Source organism: Halichoerus grypus, chromosome 14 (assembly GCF_964656455.1).
Source record: "Halichoerus grypus chromosome 14, mHalGry1.hap1.1, whole genome shotgun sequence".
Lineage (NCBI taxonomy): Eukaryota > Metazoa > Chordata > Mammalia > Carnivora > Phocidae > Halichoerus > Halichoerus grypus.
This window is the reverse complement of record NC_135725.1, coordinates 29593224-29610959: the sequence shown is the minus strand read 5'-3', so window position 1 is coordinate 29610959 and position 17736 is coordinate 29593224. Positions and strand designations below refer to the sequence as shown.

Genomic DNA, 17736 nt, shown 5'->3' with positions numbered 1-17736 from the left:
GCTTGGCATTCTCTCTCTCCCTCTCCCTCTGCCTCTCCCCACCTCCCTCTCTTAAAAAAAAAATAGACACACACACACACACACACACACACACACAGACACTCATTGCTGAGGGGTGCCTCACTGGCTCAGTCAGTAGAGCATGCGACTCTTGATCTTGGGGTTATAAGTTTGAGCCCCACACTGGGTATACAGATTACTTAAAAAAATAAAATTAAAAAAAAATAAAGATAAACACTCTTTGCTGAAACGAAAATCACCTAGATTTTCTCCTGTTTTATCTTCTAGGAATTTGATAGTTTGCATTTTACATTTAAGCATATGGTCTATTTTGAATTTATTTGTGAAAGGTGTAGGGTCTATCTGGATTCTGTTTTTTGCATGTAGATATCCAGTTGTTTGAGCATCATTTGTTGAAAATTCATCTTTCTCCACTGAATTATGTTTGCTCCTTTGTCAAAGATGAGTTGATTGTATTTGTGTAGGCTTATTTCTGGGCTCTATTGATCTATTTCATTTACTTGATGTTTCAAGTCATTGTATAAATAATTCTTTTGATGTTCACATTATTCCATCTCAGGCGAATGGGAGCCCCTTTGAGTTGGCTTTTTTGTTCTAGGGCCGCAGTAATCTGATTACTTCCTTGCTGTCTGGCACATGATGTCCCAGGCTTATCTTGGACTTTTCCTGCCATTTCTCCAAGGATCCCCTGGTTATTTTTAATGTTAAAGGTTTTGTTGAGGCCACAATCTGGGTGTGTATATATTGTGAGGGACCAGCCAACACAATTTCCTGATGATTAACATGTGGGTTGTGAGACAAAGAAAGGAGACAAAGATGACTTCATGGTTTTTGGAAGAATGGGATTACCATTGATTGGATCTATGCCTAGGAGGATTGCTGGTCATATGGCAGTTCTCTGTTTAACATTTTGAAGAATTGTTGAACTGTTTCCCAAAGTGGCTACACCAATTTACAGTCCCACCAGCAATGTAAGAAGGCTATGACTCTTCTACATTCTTGCCAAATTTGTTATTGTCTCTCTTTTGAATTATGGCTGTTCTAATAGTTGTAAAGTAGTATCTTGTCATTGTATTGATTACATTTTTCTGATGACTAATGGTGTTGAGCATCTTTTCATGTGCTTATTGGCTATTTTTTAATAGGGTTATTCATCTTTTTAAGTATTAAGTCTTCTTTATATATTCTATGTATAGGTGCCTTATTATATTCATGATTGCAAATTTTTCTCTTATTTTGTGGGTTGTCTTTTTACTCTCTTAATGGTATACTTTGAAACACAAAAGTTTGAAGTTTTTAAAAATTTAACAAGGTAAAATATACATAACATAAAATTTACCATTTTAACCATTTTTAAGTGTACAGTTCATTGGCATTCAGTATATTACGGTGTTGAGCAACGATCTCCACTATTTCTAGAACTTTTGCATCATCTTAAACTGAAGCTCTGTACCCATTAAATAATGACTCCCCATTTTCTCATGCTCCCAGCCACTGATAACCTCTATTTTCCATTCTGTCTCTATGAATTTGCCTACCGCAGATATTTCATACAAGTGAAATCATACAATCTTTGTCCTTTTAAATTATGGCTTATTTCATTTAGCATAATGTTTTCAAGGTTCATCCATGCTGTAGCATGTATCAGAATTTTAGTCCTTTTTTTTTTTTTTAAGTAAACTCTACATCCAGTGTGGGACTCAAACATACAACCCCAAGATCAAGAGTCCCATCTTCTACCGACTGAGCCAGCCAGGCACCTCTATTCCTTTTTCTTAAAGCTAAATAATATTCTATTGTTTGTATATATCACCTTTGATTATCCATTTATAAAAATTGAAAATTTTGATGAAGGCTAATTTATCAGTTTTTTCTTTTGTGGCTTGTGCTTTTGGTGTTGTATCTAAGAAGACTTCGCCTAATCAAAGGTCATGAAGATTTACCGCTATGTTTTCTTCTAAGAATTTAATAATTTTGGCTCCTACCGGAATTCTCCTACAAAGACTTTAGGTCTTTGATACATTATGAGATCAATTCTTGTATGTGCTGTGAGGAAGGGGTCCATATTCATTCTTTTGCATGTGGATGGATATTCAGTTGTTCCAGCACTATTTGTTGAAAAGATTTTTCTTTCTCCGTTGTATTGTCTTGGCACCCTTCTTGAAAATGAATGGACCATAATTGTATGGATTTATTTCTTGATTCTTAATCCTATTCCTTTGATTATATGTTTATAATCAATGACTAAATAGTACTGATTACTGTAGCTTTGTAGTAAGTTTTGAAATTGGGTCCACCAACTTTGTTCTTCTTTTTCAAGATTGTTCTGGCTTTCTGGTTTCCTTGCATTACCATATTAATTTTAGAATCAGCTTGTCAATTTCTGGAGGAAAAAGCCAACTGAAATTTTGATAGGGACTCTGTTTAATCTAGATCTATTTGGGGGAGTATTTCCATTTTAATAATATTAAGCCTATTGATCCAGAAACATGGAGTATCTTTCCATTTACGCTTCTTTAATATTCTAACAATATTTTGTAGTTTTTAGTGTACAAGTCTTACACTTCTTTTCTTAAATTTATTCCTAAGAATTTTGTTCTTTTTCATGCTATCATTGACAGAATTGTTTTAATTTCCTTTTAGGTTTGCTCATTGCTGGTGTATAGAAGTGTAATTGATTTTTATATATTCAATTTTTTTTTTCCTGCACTCTTACTTAACTATTAGCCCAGCTAACTCTTTAGTGGATTCCTTGGGATTTTCTATATATGTCATCTGCAAATAGAGATAAATTTATTTCTTCCTTTCCAAACAGTATACTTTTTTTTTTCTTCTCCAGCTTAATTGCCCCTTCTAGAATCTCAAGTACTTATTGAATCGATGTAGTGTTGAGAGCAAACATTATGGTCTTATTACTGATCTTAGGGGGAAAACATTCAGTTTTTCATCATTAAATATACCTTACTTTCTTTTAAAAGACATCATGTAAAAATACTTTTTGGAATTAATTGACTTTTGGCTTGCTTTGAAAAAGGCAGTTCTAACCAGTCTCATAAGACATCTTTAAGTTGTGGACATAAAGTTCCTGTAAATTCTTTCTGTACCTGCTGTCCGGTTGTGATGTCATGTTCATGATCACATGAAACCCTTCCTCAGGTCTGGTCAGGAGGGGCTGGCCACTGCCTTCTTGGCTCTGGTTCTGACTTTCCTTCTCTAGGTCACCATCTTCTTAGGGTCACATCTGGAAGCAGATGAAAGTGGGCTGTTCCAGCCCAGGCAGTTTGTTGGTTGTGCATTGAGCTGTGTCTTGGAATCTCTGGGTTTTGACAGCCAGTGAAGGGTTCTTAAGTATTTTTAAAAGGCAGTGAATATAGCTTCATTACATAAAGTTTCGGGGAAAAAATAACCCATAATTTTATCCTCTAACATACTATTTTATTTATTTTTTAAGAAAGATTTTATTTATTTGGGGGGAGGAAGCACAGAGGGAGAGGGAGAAGCAGACTCCCTGCTGAGCAGAGACTCCCCGCCGCTCCCCAACGCAGGGCTTGATCCCAGGACCCCAGGATCACAACCTGAGCTGAAGGCAGACACTTAATTGACTGAGCCACCCAGGCGCCCCTAACATACTATTTTAAATATCAATTTCAGTCTTTTCCCATATGTGGACTGTATCTTGTTTCCGTTGTAGACTCTACATAATTTTGTGCTCTCCTTGTTTTATTTAATATTCATTTTCCAATAGTAGTATAAAGTTTTATATTATAGAGTTAACACATAATGTTCCCTCAGGTAGATTTATCATGTTTATTTTATCATTGTCTTGTGTGACTTTTAAGTCATTTCTGATGTTTTCCCCAAAAACACTATTGCAGTGAACACATTTGTGCACATGGTTTTTTTCTTTCTTTTATATTAATACCATAGGTTAAGTGTCCCAACAAGAAATAATTAGGTCCAAGGTTAGCACAACTTAATGACTGTTGATACATAGTTCCAACTTGATTTGCCAAAGGGTGTGTTGGTTTATATTGCATACAGTCTTTTAGCATGGTCTTTGTAGTTTTAGCACAACCTTTGCAGTAGTTGGATAGCATGATGTTTAAAAATTGTTAATAAGTGAAAAAAATTGCTAGTAAGCGAAAGTGGCATGAAACTATTAAATCTCCATTTCTTTTTATTATTTAATGTGATTTGTTAATGGGATAGGTGAGAATTAAGGTTCATTTCTTACATTTAATTTGGAAAGTTAGTGGGCTTAATTAAAAATGTAAACCATGTTAAAAAAATACTTGGCATATGATGTTATTATATTTGAATCTTTTCCTGACAGCTTGCCGATGTTCACCGTGCTCAGGAAATTTACCATTCCACTCACTTTACTCCTGGAAACCATCATACTTGGGTGAGTTTTGTTTTTCCTCTTTCCCCCTTGTGTCCTTTCCCCTCACCCCACATTATTTTTGCATAGCAAATTCTCAACATCTAGTTATTTTTCCAAATAGTTGATTTGAATTGCTAGTAGCAATAACTTAGGGCCCCATGGTTTATTCACTTAAAAGCATCTCCTGTTTCCATGATTCCTTAAGCACATAATGAGTGATTTTTTTACTTGTAATTTTATATTAGACTAATACATGTTTATGATAGAAAATTATTTAAGAAATGCAGTAGCCTCAAAACAGATGTAAATATGTTTCCTGAACTAGATTAAATAGACACTGATTTTGGAATACAGAGGAAAAATTGTCCATGTATACATACAGGATAGAAATGCAGGAAATCACAGAAATGCATTCTGATACAGTGATTATGATGTAACATAGGAATAAATTAATTTTTATAATGTTGGTTTAAAAATCTCTCATAAAGGTACTCAGGCTGATACTAAAAAAGTTGATTCTTAGTTTTGTTGGGAAGATTATTTAGCAATAAAATTTGGATGATGGCCCAGTGTTCTAAGTCCTACTGTTGAATTTTATCCTAATCTTTGGATGCTTGATAGAAGACCAACTAGAGCTGCCAACAGAGGCTCTTCTGCATTTTGTCACAGCATCTTTCCAATGAGAACAGAGAAACACATTTATAATCAGATTATATAGCTGCTTAAGAAATACATTTGGTCTAATTTATTAATCCACTTACAGATGCTTACAGTGCTTTCTCTATGTAAAGTGATGTCCATTAGATTTTAGCTATAAAACTGTGAACAATGTCTATTTTCAGTTTAAGAATTATAATCCATGTTTTTTCCTCTCTTCCTCCTTTCCTTCTCCATCCATCCATCCATCCATCCATCCATCCACTACAGGAAACAGTATTCCTTGAACATCATCGTCAGTGTTTTTACCATCATACTTGGGGCTTTCGTAGCAGCTGGGTAAGACTTTGGACTGTTTCTGCTCAATAACTTCTTTAGGCCTTTGACAATAGGCCCAGCCCCGCCTCATTTTCCATTTTCCATCTGGCTGCAGTTGAATTGAGCAGCCAAGAGACAAGTGTCTTGATGTTCGTGGGTTCCCCATGTGTTCCTGTGAAGGTCAGACTGGGTTCCAGCTTGGCCAGAACATTTCTGAGAACATAGAAAGGGAACGTTAGAAGATATGAATACAGCTTTTCGTCATAAAAAGGAGTAAACTCTTTGCTGTTATTACTGAGTGTCTTCAATACAAAAAATTTACTTGAAAAGTTCTTGGGCATTTGGTCAAGAATAACGACTATATAAAGCCCTTGTATGCTGATATGTTTATCACCTGTGATGCCTTAGCAGTCCGTTTCCAAGGGTGGCAGACTCTCATTAAATGTATTTGTATATTTGGGACACGAGCCAATACCAGTGCATGACTAAGTTGACCCTTGAACAACACAGGGATTAAGGGCATCAATGCCCCCCTCCCCTGCCCCCACATAGTAGAAAGTCTGAGTATAACTTTCAACTCCCTAAAAACTTCACTACTAATAGCCTATTGTTGACCGGAAGCCTTACTGATAACATAAATAGTTGATTAACACATATTTTGTATGCTATATGTATTATATACTGTATTCCTAAAATAAAGCAAGCTAGGGATAAGTGTTAAGAAAATCATAAGGAAGAGAAAATACATTTACACTATTGTACTGTATTTAGTGAAAGAAATCCACAGATAAATGGACAAGCACAGTTCAAACCTGTGTTGTTCAGGTGTATTATTCATTAACATGCAAGGCCAGAAATGTGGGCTCCCAAGTTTGCAGTTGAAAGCAGACAGTCAGACTCCTGGCTTTTATAGTCTAGTGGTTAAAGCATGTGTGCAGTCATATTCTGTGGGTCCAGAACTTAGCCCGGCCCCTGTCAGCTGTTTCTTGGCCTCTCTGTGCCTCAGTTTTACTCATCTGTAAAGAATGTAATAGAAAAGCAAAGCCTCCCTGTCTGGAGGGAAGAATGCAAAGATTGGATGAATTTCAGTTAAACTAGTTTCCTTAACTGATTTAGAAATAAGAGTTCTGGGGGTGCCTGGGTGGCTCAGTCGGTTAAGCGTCCAACTCTTGATTTCGGCTCAGGTCATGATCTCAGGGTCCTTAGATGGAGCCCGCATCTGGCTCCACGCTCAGCGCGGAGTCTGCTTGTCCCTCTCCCTCCCCCTGTGCTCGCTTTCAAATAAATAAATAAATAAAATCTTAAAAAAAAAGAAATAGGAGTTCTGGATCACTAACTGCAAAATAAATAAGGGTACGGATATTACCTTCTAGTCTCCTCACTCACTAGCTGCATAACCAGGACAAGCTGTTTAACTTCCCTGCACCCCAGTTATTTCAACTCTAAAATGGAGATTAGAATAGACCCAGCTAATAGGGTCTTTGTGTGAATTAAAGGGGATAACAATAAACTGGGGTTTACACTACTAGTACGTGGCCAAGGCCACCAAAAACATGTTGAGTGTTTACTGCCGGGTGTCGTCCTAGGTGCAGGGGATCCAGCAGCCAACAAAACAGACAAGAATCCCTGCTTTCACGGAGCTCCCGTTCTAGTTGGTGGAGACAGACAGTAAGCAAAAGAAACAGATTAGAAAATACAGCATGCCAGATGGTGACAGATATTAACAATCTATTTCTTTTATTGTGTGATAAATGTGTTCATCCCTTGCCTAGAGCACGGTTTGCTATTTACGTTTTCCTCGGTGAGGTCCTCCTTGGCGGTCCTGGCCGCGGCTGGGTGGGGCCCCGTTGCGCGCTGGCCCCTGGTTTGCAGAGCCAGCGAGGACCTGAAGCAGCAGTACTTAGAGCCTGTTGTAATCATTAAGATTTTGTTCCAAGAAAGTCATAGGAGCAAAGTAGCTAAAAGAGGGAGGTGCTCTGTTGAAAGTGCCCTCCTGCCACAGTGCTTTGGGGTGTCCCCCGGGCAGCCTCTCTTTTCTAAGTCTCTTAGAGCTCAATTTGGAAACTGCTGACTTGGAGGCAGTTGTACACTTCTACAAAAAACGGTTTATAAAAATGTCTGCAAGGCTGTGGCGAGGAATGGCGCTTCAGATGCTGTGTCTGTGGAGGCGTATTTCCAGACCCAGTGAGTAGAAATTCGGCTCATAGTTACCACATATGATATTCTAATGAGCTGAAAGGGTAAATAGTGTTTTCAGAGCATCTCACTTTCCCCCAAGAGCTGGCTTGGAACAGCACTTCTCAACTTTTCCCTTCCTCAGCGCCCAGAGAATGGATACTATCTAGGTGGGTGACAAGCACCCTTCTTCGCTGCAGACCAGCCACGACCCCTCCCTTCTCGCCTCTCATTCAGATCTTCTCAACCAATTGCCAATAACTGTAGAGCTGATTCAGTCAGATGGGCCAGGTTATGCTGCTGTAACAAACAGTTCCCACATTTACACACCAAATATATTCTGGTCATGCTGCATACTCAGACTGACGTTAGTTAACACCCTGGGGGTGCTCTGCTTTTTGTAGCTACTCAGGGACCGAGGCGGATGGAACCCCTGCCTCAAAAGGGACTCCCTTCCTCATCCAGGAGGGAAGAGGGCATGTGGGGAATCGTGTGTTGGCTTTTCATGCCATGTGTTACCTCCTCCTACATTTCACTTGCCAAACAAGTCACATGGCCAAAAAAGTAGAACTATTATGTCTGTAAACAGCCCTAAATGACAGCGACGAGGGTTAACCATGAATCTGCTCTCGTGTATTAAAGCAAGCAAATTCTTTTCAAATTTCTGTGCTTTTCCCAGTGGCCTGAACGAGTGGTGCTGGGGACTTGTAGCCCCGGGAGCAGGAGACCTGAGAATTCTGGGAATTTCCCTCAGGCTCTCTGAGGAAGTGAGCGACACCTTTCCACTCCCCTAGAAACCTGGGTTTTTTATCCATTTTTTATCCCTTTGCCATTTTATGGAACAGCGGACTCTTCTTAACATGGAGCCAAATGTGAGTAAGGCATGAGATTTGGAAGACCCTTATTTTGAGAGATTCTATTTTTTTTTTTGTGATTGAACCAGAGAATTCTGATTTATGATGATCTAAAATTAATTTGCATTCTCACAGATGTATTTGTAGTTAATAATACCAGCAAAACCCTCGAGTAATTTGCATTCAGATTTTGATGGAATTTTTGCCTCCTTATTTTCTTCTCTTTAGTTAGAAATAATCTTTAAAAATTATTTTTTTAAATATTGCAGGGATCAGGATATGCCACTCCAAAATATGCCACTTTGGCATAAACATTATTTTGAGCTGAAGGGAATTAATTGAGAATCAACAGATGTAGGAAGAATTCTCTGTCTTCCTATTTCCTGGCTAAAAGCAGACCATAAATTTCCCTTTGTAAGGTGGTCCCCCCTACACCCTCCACTCTCACCACCACACCAGGAATAGGAAAGCAGTTCTTATCACTGGTGATGGAGAATCAGTACCAAGATGAGTCTGCATAAATAAACCTTACTACAATAACCCTTCTCTTCCTTCAGTTTCCCCCATAAATTTCCTAGTCTTTTTTCCACAATTCATTTGTTCCTTGGAATCCAAACCTCTTCTTTTTTAAAATGATATCTAAGCCCCAGAGTCTAACCACTTATTTGAGATCATTTCTTTTTTGTGAACTCCTTTACATGTAAAATATTTAATAGAAGTTGTGTTCCTTTTTTCTCTTGTTAACCTACTGTCAGTCAAATTTGCAGGCTCCAGTCACTGAACCTAAGAGTGTAGAGGAAACCCCTTTGATGCTATTTTATGCTATTTGATGCTAATTTATGAATTATGACATGGGTCTGCTACTGTCTGTAAGATCAAGTGTGGTAGATGAGTCACATCAGGGCTCAGCTGTTCTCTCCCTCCTCCCTGTGCCATGTCCCCCTGCACATTTTTATACTAGTATTATTTATATAAAATGGAAATTGAAGAGAAGATGGTTCAAAAGAACGGGGAGAAAGGAGCCTTAGAGAAGTTGCAGAGGAAGAATGGGTCCCTGCCTTGCTTTTTCCGATGGACAGGGTGGGGGTGCGCCAGTGGGTGATGTGACCGGCTGGGCACCAGATGGAGGTGTCAGTTCCTCCTTCGACCCCTCTTGCCCCAGTAACTGCCCAGCTGTCCCCACAGGGCTGTACCCTGGAGATGGCCCTGTTTATTACAATAAGCAAAGCCACTGGGTGGGTTGGACAAATCACTCCCCTTAGAAAAGAAGGGCTCACCAATTATTATGCCAGTTGATCGTTAGCGAAAGAAAGAAAGGGCTTTGCAGTTCAAGGAAGATGGTTCATGTCCCTCTGGTTTTAAGCCATTCATGATTGAATTGAAGCCACCTGATGGCCTGGTTTTGTTTTGTCTGGAGGCAGAGCAGAGGAATTAACCAGAGGAGGAAAATATGCCAGAGGAAAAAAAGGTAGTTACCAGCATCACAAGTGGATTTGATTAGGGAAAGATAAAACAGGCAGGCTTTGAAGGCCAAGTTGTGTGAGTTTCTGAATAATCGTCCTCCTTTTTGTGTTCTCCCTCCCAGTTCTGACCTTGCCTTTAACTTGGAAGGCTATATTTTTGTATTCCTGAATGATGTCTTCACAGCAGCAAATGGAGTTTATACCAAACAGAAAATGGACCCAAAGGTACCAGATTTTCACTCCTATGGTTTTTAGGCTTTGTCATCTGGCCCCTGAAATTGCATGAAAAAAAAAATTGTAAAGTTGGCATGTAATTTAATTTACATGGCATGCTTTATAAATCACTAATTTCTTTTCAGTTATCTTGTCTGTATGGGTTCTTGTTACCCCTGACCTTGCAAAGTTTTGGGTGAAAATAAGACAGGGAGGGAAAAGATACCACTATTTTCGACGCAGAGGCAGAATATATAAAGAGGAGATTATTTTGAAAGGCAAATAAAAATTAAAAGAAGGTTTTTGCCATCCTCCTCAGTGGCCAAGGCAAAGTCAGGGGTATTCTGAAGCAACTGCAGTTTGAGAGTCTGAAGGCGTGGGTTACAGACAGAAGCTTTGCTGCTTACTGGTCACTGTGACTTTGGACCCTTAACTTCTGCAGACCTCAGACTCCTCATCTGTGGAATGGCTCATGTGTAAGGTCCTGGCCAGCAATAAGTACCTGCCCTGATCAGTAATTGAGCAGCCCTCCCCCCACCTCCTGAGAGACTGGTGGCCCCCCTGTCAAGGCCCCTCGAGCTTACCCCCGCCCCAGCTGTTCCGCAAGCTCTGGAGGATGGGCCAGGCATATGTTGCTTTGTTCCAAGTTCTTTGTGTTGAGTGAGGGAGTTTGCTCTGATGGACAGACTTACTTCTATGAGCTGTTTTTTCTGCACGGACCTTTGTTTTTTTACTGGTGGCAGTTTTACAAAAACAGGTTTGTTGCCTTTTGAGGGTCCCAGTATGTCACCCTTTATGAAAAATGGTGGAGAAGTGGTGTAGCCACTTTAATGAAAAGTAAATGTATACAAGATTAGAAAACAAGATACCTGGTATTTTAATACTGCTGCTCCTTAACAGAAAGAGCAGATGTTTTTAAGGAATTCTGTTTATATTAACATTTTAAATGTTCTTCATTCTGTTCCAGGTTTCCCATTCTGAATACAATACTTAAAAAAAAACCAACCAACCAGTTGGAATGGTAGAGATGGGTGGGACCTGGGAGGCCTTCCATGTTCATCCGTTTTATCTGCCATTTTTGTGTAAAACAAATGTTTATTTTGCTATCGTGATGTACTTGAAGTAAAGCCTTCTACATTAGGAATTTGCTAAAAAAAAGAAAAGGAATTTGCTGAAAATATTCCAACACAGAGTCGGTCAGAATAATTTTTAACTCTGCATAAATACATAGTTGTATAAATGGCTCCAGGAAATCTGATGCTTCATATTTCTAAAATTGAGTGTTTTCTTTGTTTTTGTAGGAGTTGGGTAAATATGGAGTGCTTTTCTACAATGCCTGCTTCATGATTATACCAACTCTTATCATTAGTGTCGCTACTGGAGACCTTCAACAGGTGAGCTGAGGATCGTCCTTACATTCCTGCATAGCAATCTCTTAATAGTTAACTGCTGGTACTCACTACAGTGAAAAGTGTAACGGTTACTAGGATTCGCAGGGGGGTACATGAAAGCGAGATCTGTGATATCGTCAGTAACATCTTTGGCACGATCCTTTCTTTGGTATTTATCTTCAGACACATGGGAAGCAGCAGGAAGTAGTCACAAGAATCTGGACTTGAAGATTTTTTTTTTTTTTTTTAAATGACAGTAAAAATCTGAGTTTGAGTCTTAATATCCCTATTTACTGATGTGGGGATCCTGGGAAAGCTAACTTAGAAGGGGATTTTGATAGTTTTTAAAAATGGATTTAGTTATCTACTGCCTTTATAATGGACATTTTGAAACATAGGCAAAGTAGAGAGAATAATTTAATGAACATCATGTACCTATCACCCTGTGTCAACACTTTTTGGCATTTTGCCATTCTTATTTCATCTATTCCCATCTGCTTTCATTTTTTTTTTTTCTCCTGGACTATTTTAAAGCAAATTCCAGCAGTCATGGCATTTTGCATCTAAATATTCCGGGATGTACATTTGAATTTTGAGAATGTGTTGTTCATTTGGTGTTTGCCCTGCTTACCTGTTCACCGCACACACGTGAGAGACAAAAAGAATGGTCAGTTAGTAGGAACAGAGGAGGCCCAGCTGGAGGGAGTGAAGGCCAGTCTCAGGAAGGGTGAAGATTCACCCCGTAGCATCCACAGCCGCCATCTGGAAGCATACCAGCCCCTGCCAAGCTCTACTTTTTCAGGGAGTTGCTAGCCATACCACTTCTAAGAATTTTGTCTATATCTTAAGGGAGATAAGATATGTGAGAAAATTTGCTGGGCAAAAATTACGATCCAGCCTGGCCTCTGCCCACAGAACCAAGCCCCAGACATTAACTCTCTTGTTACCAGACCCGGGGTGGGGGTTCAGAGGGGCCCTATGCAGTAGCTGTTCACCCACCACGTGACAGTATTGCTGTGTTTACTAACCAGCATGCTTCTGTGGTGTATACAGGTTGAGTGGATCCCATTTGTAGCCTTTTAGGGGTTTGAATACTTTTGAGAAGGCTGCAGGCTCTTGTGGGCTCCTAGGGTGGATGTCAGGGCTTCTCATTCTTTCTTAAAGCTATACTTTCTCATTTGTACAATTCCTTTCCAAAAGAGGAGACAGCAGAACAGCTTAACAGCAATGTTATGAATGGCATGGTGACCAGAAACTGAATTTTAGGTATCTTATGAGTTAAATCCACTAGATGTATCATGTTAATAATTTTATAACATTGTTTCAGTAGGAATGTGTGTTCCCACATCCAAAGGATTGCTTTATAAACTTGTAACATGTGCTCTCAGAAGTTTCACCTGCTTGTGGGATGCCTGGGTGGCTTGTGGGAGCATCTGATTCTTGATTTCAGCTCAAGTTATATCTCATGGGTGGTGGGATGGGGCCCTACAACGGGCTCTGTACTCAGTGGGGAGTCTGCTTCAAGGTTCTCTCCCTCTGCCCCTCCCCCTACTCTCTCTCTCAAGTAAATAAGTCTAAAAAAAAGTTTCACCTGCTTGTAATGCTTTGCATCACAGAATTATACTTTCTCAGTTAATAATAAAAATAATAGCTAGTATTTATTGAGGACTTATTCTATCAGATTTGTTCAAAGCATTGTACATGAACTATTTCACTGCTTTCCACAACAGGCCTCTGAGGAGAGGGTACTGCTATTATCATCATCTTTTAGACAAGGAATCTAGAGCACAGTGTTTAAATAGCTTCCAGGGATAGCAGGTGAGCCATGCAGGCAGTCTGACTCTGGAACACAGCTTCCACTTTAATCCCAGTTACTTTATTGTGTATGAAAAGTGTTTGTTTCTTTCCTTCATGCATGAAAAACCATAACCTAGCACTTATATCTTAGAAAGTACAAGAGGCTGAACATATACTTTAACTTATTAAATAGTAATGTTCTAGGAGAATAGTATGCTCCTATTTTGGCTTTTGGTGCTGAACTATCTCAATATTTACCCTGTCTGGCCTCTTCTGTTTGCCTAGGCTCCTAAGATTTCAAACAGAAGTTCCTGTAGGTACCTTAGAGGCCCAGATGTGGTTATTATTCACTGTAATTCCAGATGGATCAGAACTAAATATATAGATTAATTTAAAAATCTATATGAAAATTATAATTTAGAAAAAAATAGAATGTGTTTATAACTGTAAGAAAGGCCTTCTATAGGGGCGCCTGGGTGGCTCAGTCATTAAGCGTCTGCCTTCAGCTCAGGTCATGATCCCAGGGTCCTGGGATCGAGCCCCGCATCAGGCTCTCTGCTCTGCGGGAAGCCTGCTTCTCCCTCTCCCACTCCCCCTGCTTGTGTTCCCTCTCTCACTGTGTGTCTCTCTCTGTGAAATAAATAAATAAATAAAATCTTAAAAAAAAAAAAGCCTTCTATAAAAATGACAAAATACAAAGTCATGAAACTAAAACTTTGACTCTATTTTCATTTAAAAGTATTATATGATAAGAGATGCCAAAAGATATGGGGCACTTTCTGTAATCAGTCATTTTTAAAACCCTGTAGAAAAAATGGTGATATTTTTCACTAGTAAGATTGTTCTGCTCTGTTCCATTGAACCATAGCAAGCTTCTTCCAATTGGTTACTTTTAACTATGGTTGAATCCATTTTAGATTGTGAACCAAATACAATAAAGAAGAGAACTTATGTAATTAGGTCTGTTAGTCTAGAAAATTGTGTTTTATTTGTAGTTTGGTGTGATTGTACCAAAAGTTGATTGATGAATTACGGTGAAATGTTAACTTATTAACGGAAGTACTTTGCTGAGTCATTTTTCCTGGTTGACTGGAGAGGATCGGAAGTTGTGGTAAGACTCGTGTGTATGATTCACCGCACTGGAGGTCACTCCTGGACCTTGGACTTACACAGTCAACAAATCTGATAACAGGACCTTGATTCTGCCTCTGATTAGCAAAGTCAGCAATGCCAGCTCCTCTTGTCAACAATTTCAGCCCCTGGAAAATACCGATTGGGTGACCTTTCTTTAGTCATTTGATTGCTGCAGTAGGTTCAGAGTGCATGGTTTATTACAGCTGATGAATAGGGAGAAGTAATAGGACTTATTTTTCTGATAAAAAAGCCACATAAATGCAAAATAAAAAAGATTCACATTCTATCATACTTTTACAACAATAGCAAGTCTACAGGAAGCAGTACTTTATTGTTATTCATCTTTAATTTCTGTTTTTTAAAAATATTTATTTACTTGAGAGAGTGTGCATGCAAGACAAAGAGCATGAGCAGGGGGGCAGAGGGAGAGGGAGAAGCAGACTCACCGCTGAGCAGGGAACTCAATGGGGGCTCGATCCCAGGACCCCAATATCATGACCTGAGCCAAAGTCAGATTCTTAACTGACTGAACCACCCAGGCGCCCCCTCTGTTTTAAAATAAATGTCATACTACATTATTTTTTAAAATGTCAGCAGCACAGCCTCATCATTATTAAAGGAACAAAACAAAACTAAAATCTATTAAAATTTAGAGTGGCAAAGAATCCAAATATTTTTATGAACATTACTATATAGCCCTCAATGGTTTATATGGCATCAGGAATATATAGTTTTTATTTACTGTTTGCAGAAATACTTACAGCTTGTTGAATCAATAAATATTTTTCTATCCTTGGTTTGAAGTTTGGAGCATATGGTTTTTTCTTATTGCCAGTTTTATTTTAATTTTAGATATAGAGTGTTTTCTATGTTTTATGTTTGATTTTGGTCTTTGACTGCCTTGGATATTTTCTGCCCCTATGATTGGCTTAGGCTTGCCAGTAAGACAGATTCATATTTATTATTTTTCTTTCACAAGTAAGCATTTAAAGAAAGGAATTTTATGATGGAAACTTTCAAACCTATACAGAAGGAGAACAAGTAGTAATAACAAACCCCATGGACCCATCAGCCAGGTTCAACAATAGTCAACATTGATTGTGTCTCTTTTTGATAAGAGAGTAGGCAAAATCTCACTAATGAAACAATGACAAGCATGGCAAGGATGTATTAATTGGAGGAGAATTCCATTCTAATTGGCCTAAAATTTTTGAATTATAAACTTGACAAAGATTTAAATAGTTTTAAATCTATAAAGTTACTAAAACTTGACTAACAAAGTTTTGCCTAGGAGAAAGTGAATAGAATTTATATTTAATTATGTTATTCAGCACCTACTTAGTATAGTCTTGAGTCACCTTAAAATCATTTTTGGATGCAGGCAAAGGACAAATCATGAATAAAATGCTCCTTTTTATTGTTACCTGTCATTTCAAGAGGGTTAATTTCATTTTCTCAGCTAAGAAACTAAGACTACGGTCTTGGAGAGTTGAAACTCTCTCATAAACTTCTCTGTCCCAGCTCCTCCACCCCGCTTACTTGCTTGCTTTGTAAATAGCAAATAATAGTTTATTTGTTCATAATACTTACTAAGCATTTGTAAATTCTTTTTTTTAAAGATTTTATTTCTTTAGAGAGAGAGTGCATGCTAGCAAGCAGGGGAGGAACAGTGGGGGAGGGAGAGAATCTCAAGCAGACTCTGTGCTGAGCCCAGAACCCAAGGTCGGGCTCCATCCCATGACCTTGAATCATGACCTGAGCCAAAACCAAGAGTCAGACGCTTAACTGACTGAGCCACCCAGGCTCCCCAAGCATTTGTAAATTCTTGAAAACAGTTCACAGACTTCGTTTTCTGAACTTCCCAACATTATTAATTTTATGATAAGCTTTCTTCTAAGATTATTTATATAAAGTAAGCCCAACCATGATTTTGCGACTACGGAAACTATAGCTATGTTGTGTGCTTGCCACCTGCCATCTTCCAAACAATTTCATTAAATCCTCACGTTGACCTTTTGAGGAAGTTTAAAAAAAAGATCCCTCTTTTGTAAAATGAATCTGAGATCCAGGGAGTAAAAGTAATATGCCCAGCCTCACAAGCTGGTATTGCCTAGGATTTTTTAAGTTGTATTTTCTGTTGGCAAAAGTGTTTCCTGTACTAAAACACACAATTTGGTAAAAGCCATAGGTTTAAACTGCAATATTATCAGTCTAACCATTAGTTTTCTTTCTTTTTCATAATAGGCTGCTGAATTCAATGAATGGAAGAATGTTCTATTTATCATACAGTTTCTTCTTTCCTGTTTTTTGGGGTAAGAAACCATCCATAAGTAGAAGCTTGATCTATGATATTTCTTGACAAATCAAATCAAAATACACATTCTATCTGCTCTGTCAAAATCCCTTAGTCTGTGCTTCTCCAGCTTTTTCTGGAAAGTAGCCCTGCAGCAGAGGAGTGGAGTGGGACCCAGGATCCCTGGGAACACAGCCTAAAAGACCAGGAGCAAGCATGAAACAGTTTTATTTTTGAAAGTCATGCCGATGTCATATTCTACTCCAAAATATGATGTTGCCTACTGATTTCGGAAAGTTAGTCTGAATGACATCAGCTGATGTATCAAATTCAGTACTGTTTGTTGTCTTGGGCACAATGTCCCAAGTTTTTCAAGATCTTCCACCTCACATAACTATGTGGAAATGATAACCATTTATGCTGGTGCTGTACCTGCTATATTCAGGGAGATTTTTGAGGTGAGATGGCCAGGCCATTGTATTGTCCCAACAATTTTAGACTTTTGTTCTTAAAATTTTCCTTATGTCTGTCTTCCTGTTGAGAAGCCATGCAGCTTGTGTCTTTTTTTTTAATCTTCTAAAAGCTTGAAAATTCCTTTTCATGAATAGATAATACATGCAACTGGTAAATAATCCAGGAGCTGCAACAGAATGCACAGGGAACATAAGCTCCCCTCCCTTCTTCCTGGCTGTCCAGCACTGCAGTTTTCCTCTCCAGAGGTAACCACGGTTTGACAAGTCCTTGGAGTATCCTCCCTGAGCTGGGCTCCCTGCATATACAAACACCCGTGTCTTATCTCATGTGGAAAGGTGCTTTGAATGACTGTCTCAGGGAATTAGTTATCAAAAGACTTTTCCTGTGAAGAAAGATGGATTTCCTCCTTATTTTTTTTTTTTTTTACTACCAATACTATAATTTTCATTATGTTTAAATGAACTAAGAGCAACTCACAATCTCTTTGATCAACACTTAAAAATTCTCAAACTTGATTTTAATTGCAGTGATTAGTCACCTATAATAAAAACATTTATGAAAC

At 38.5% G+C, this 17736-nt stretch overlaps 1 protein-coding gene across 2 annotated transcripts in view; it reads left to right on the top strand.

The window, feature by feature from the left end:
• Positions 1–17736, top strand: part of SLC35D2 (solute carrier family 35 member D2) — a 49486-nt gene that overhangs the window by 20314 nt on the left and 11436 nt on the right. For both annotated transcript variants that reach the window (XM_078062126.1, XM_036113699.2), the window contains 5 exons: positions 4355–4426; positions 5333–5401; positions 9995–10097; positions 11387–11479; positions 16652–16719. In XM_078062126.1, the coding sequence (XP_077918252.1) occupies positions 4355–4426; positions 5333–5401; positions 9995–10097; positions 11387–11479; positions 16652–16719 (405 nt within the window). The remainder of the gene's footprint in view (positions 1–4354; positions 4427–5332; positions 5402–9994; positions 10098–11386; positions 11480–16651; positions 16720–17736) is intronic.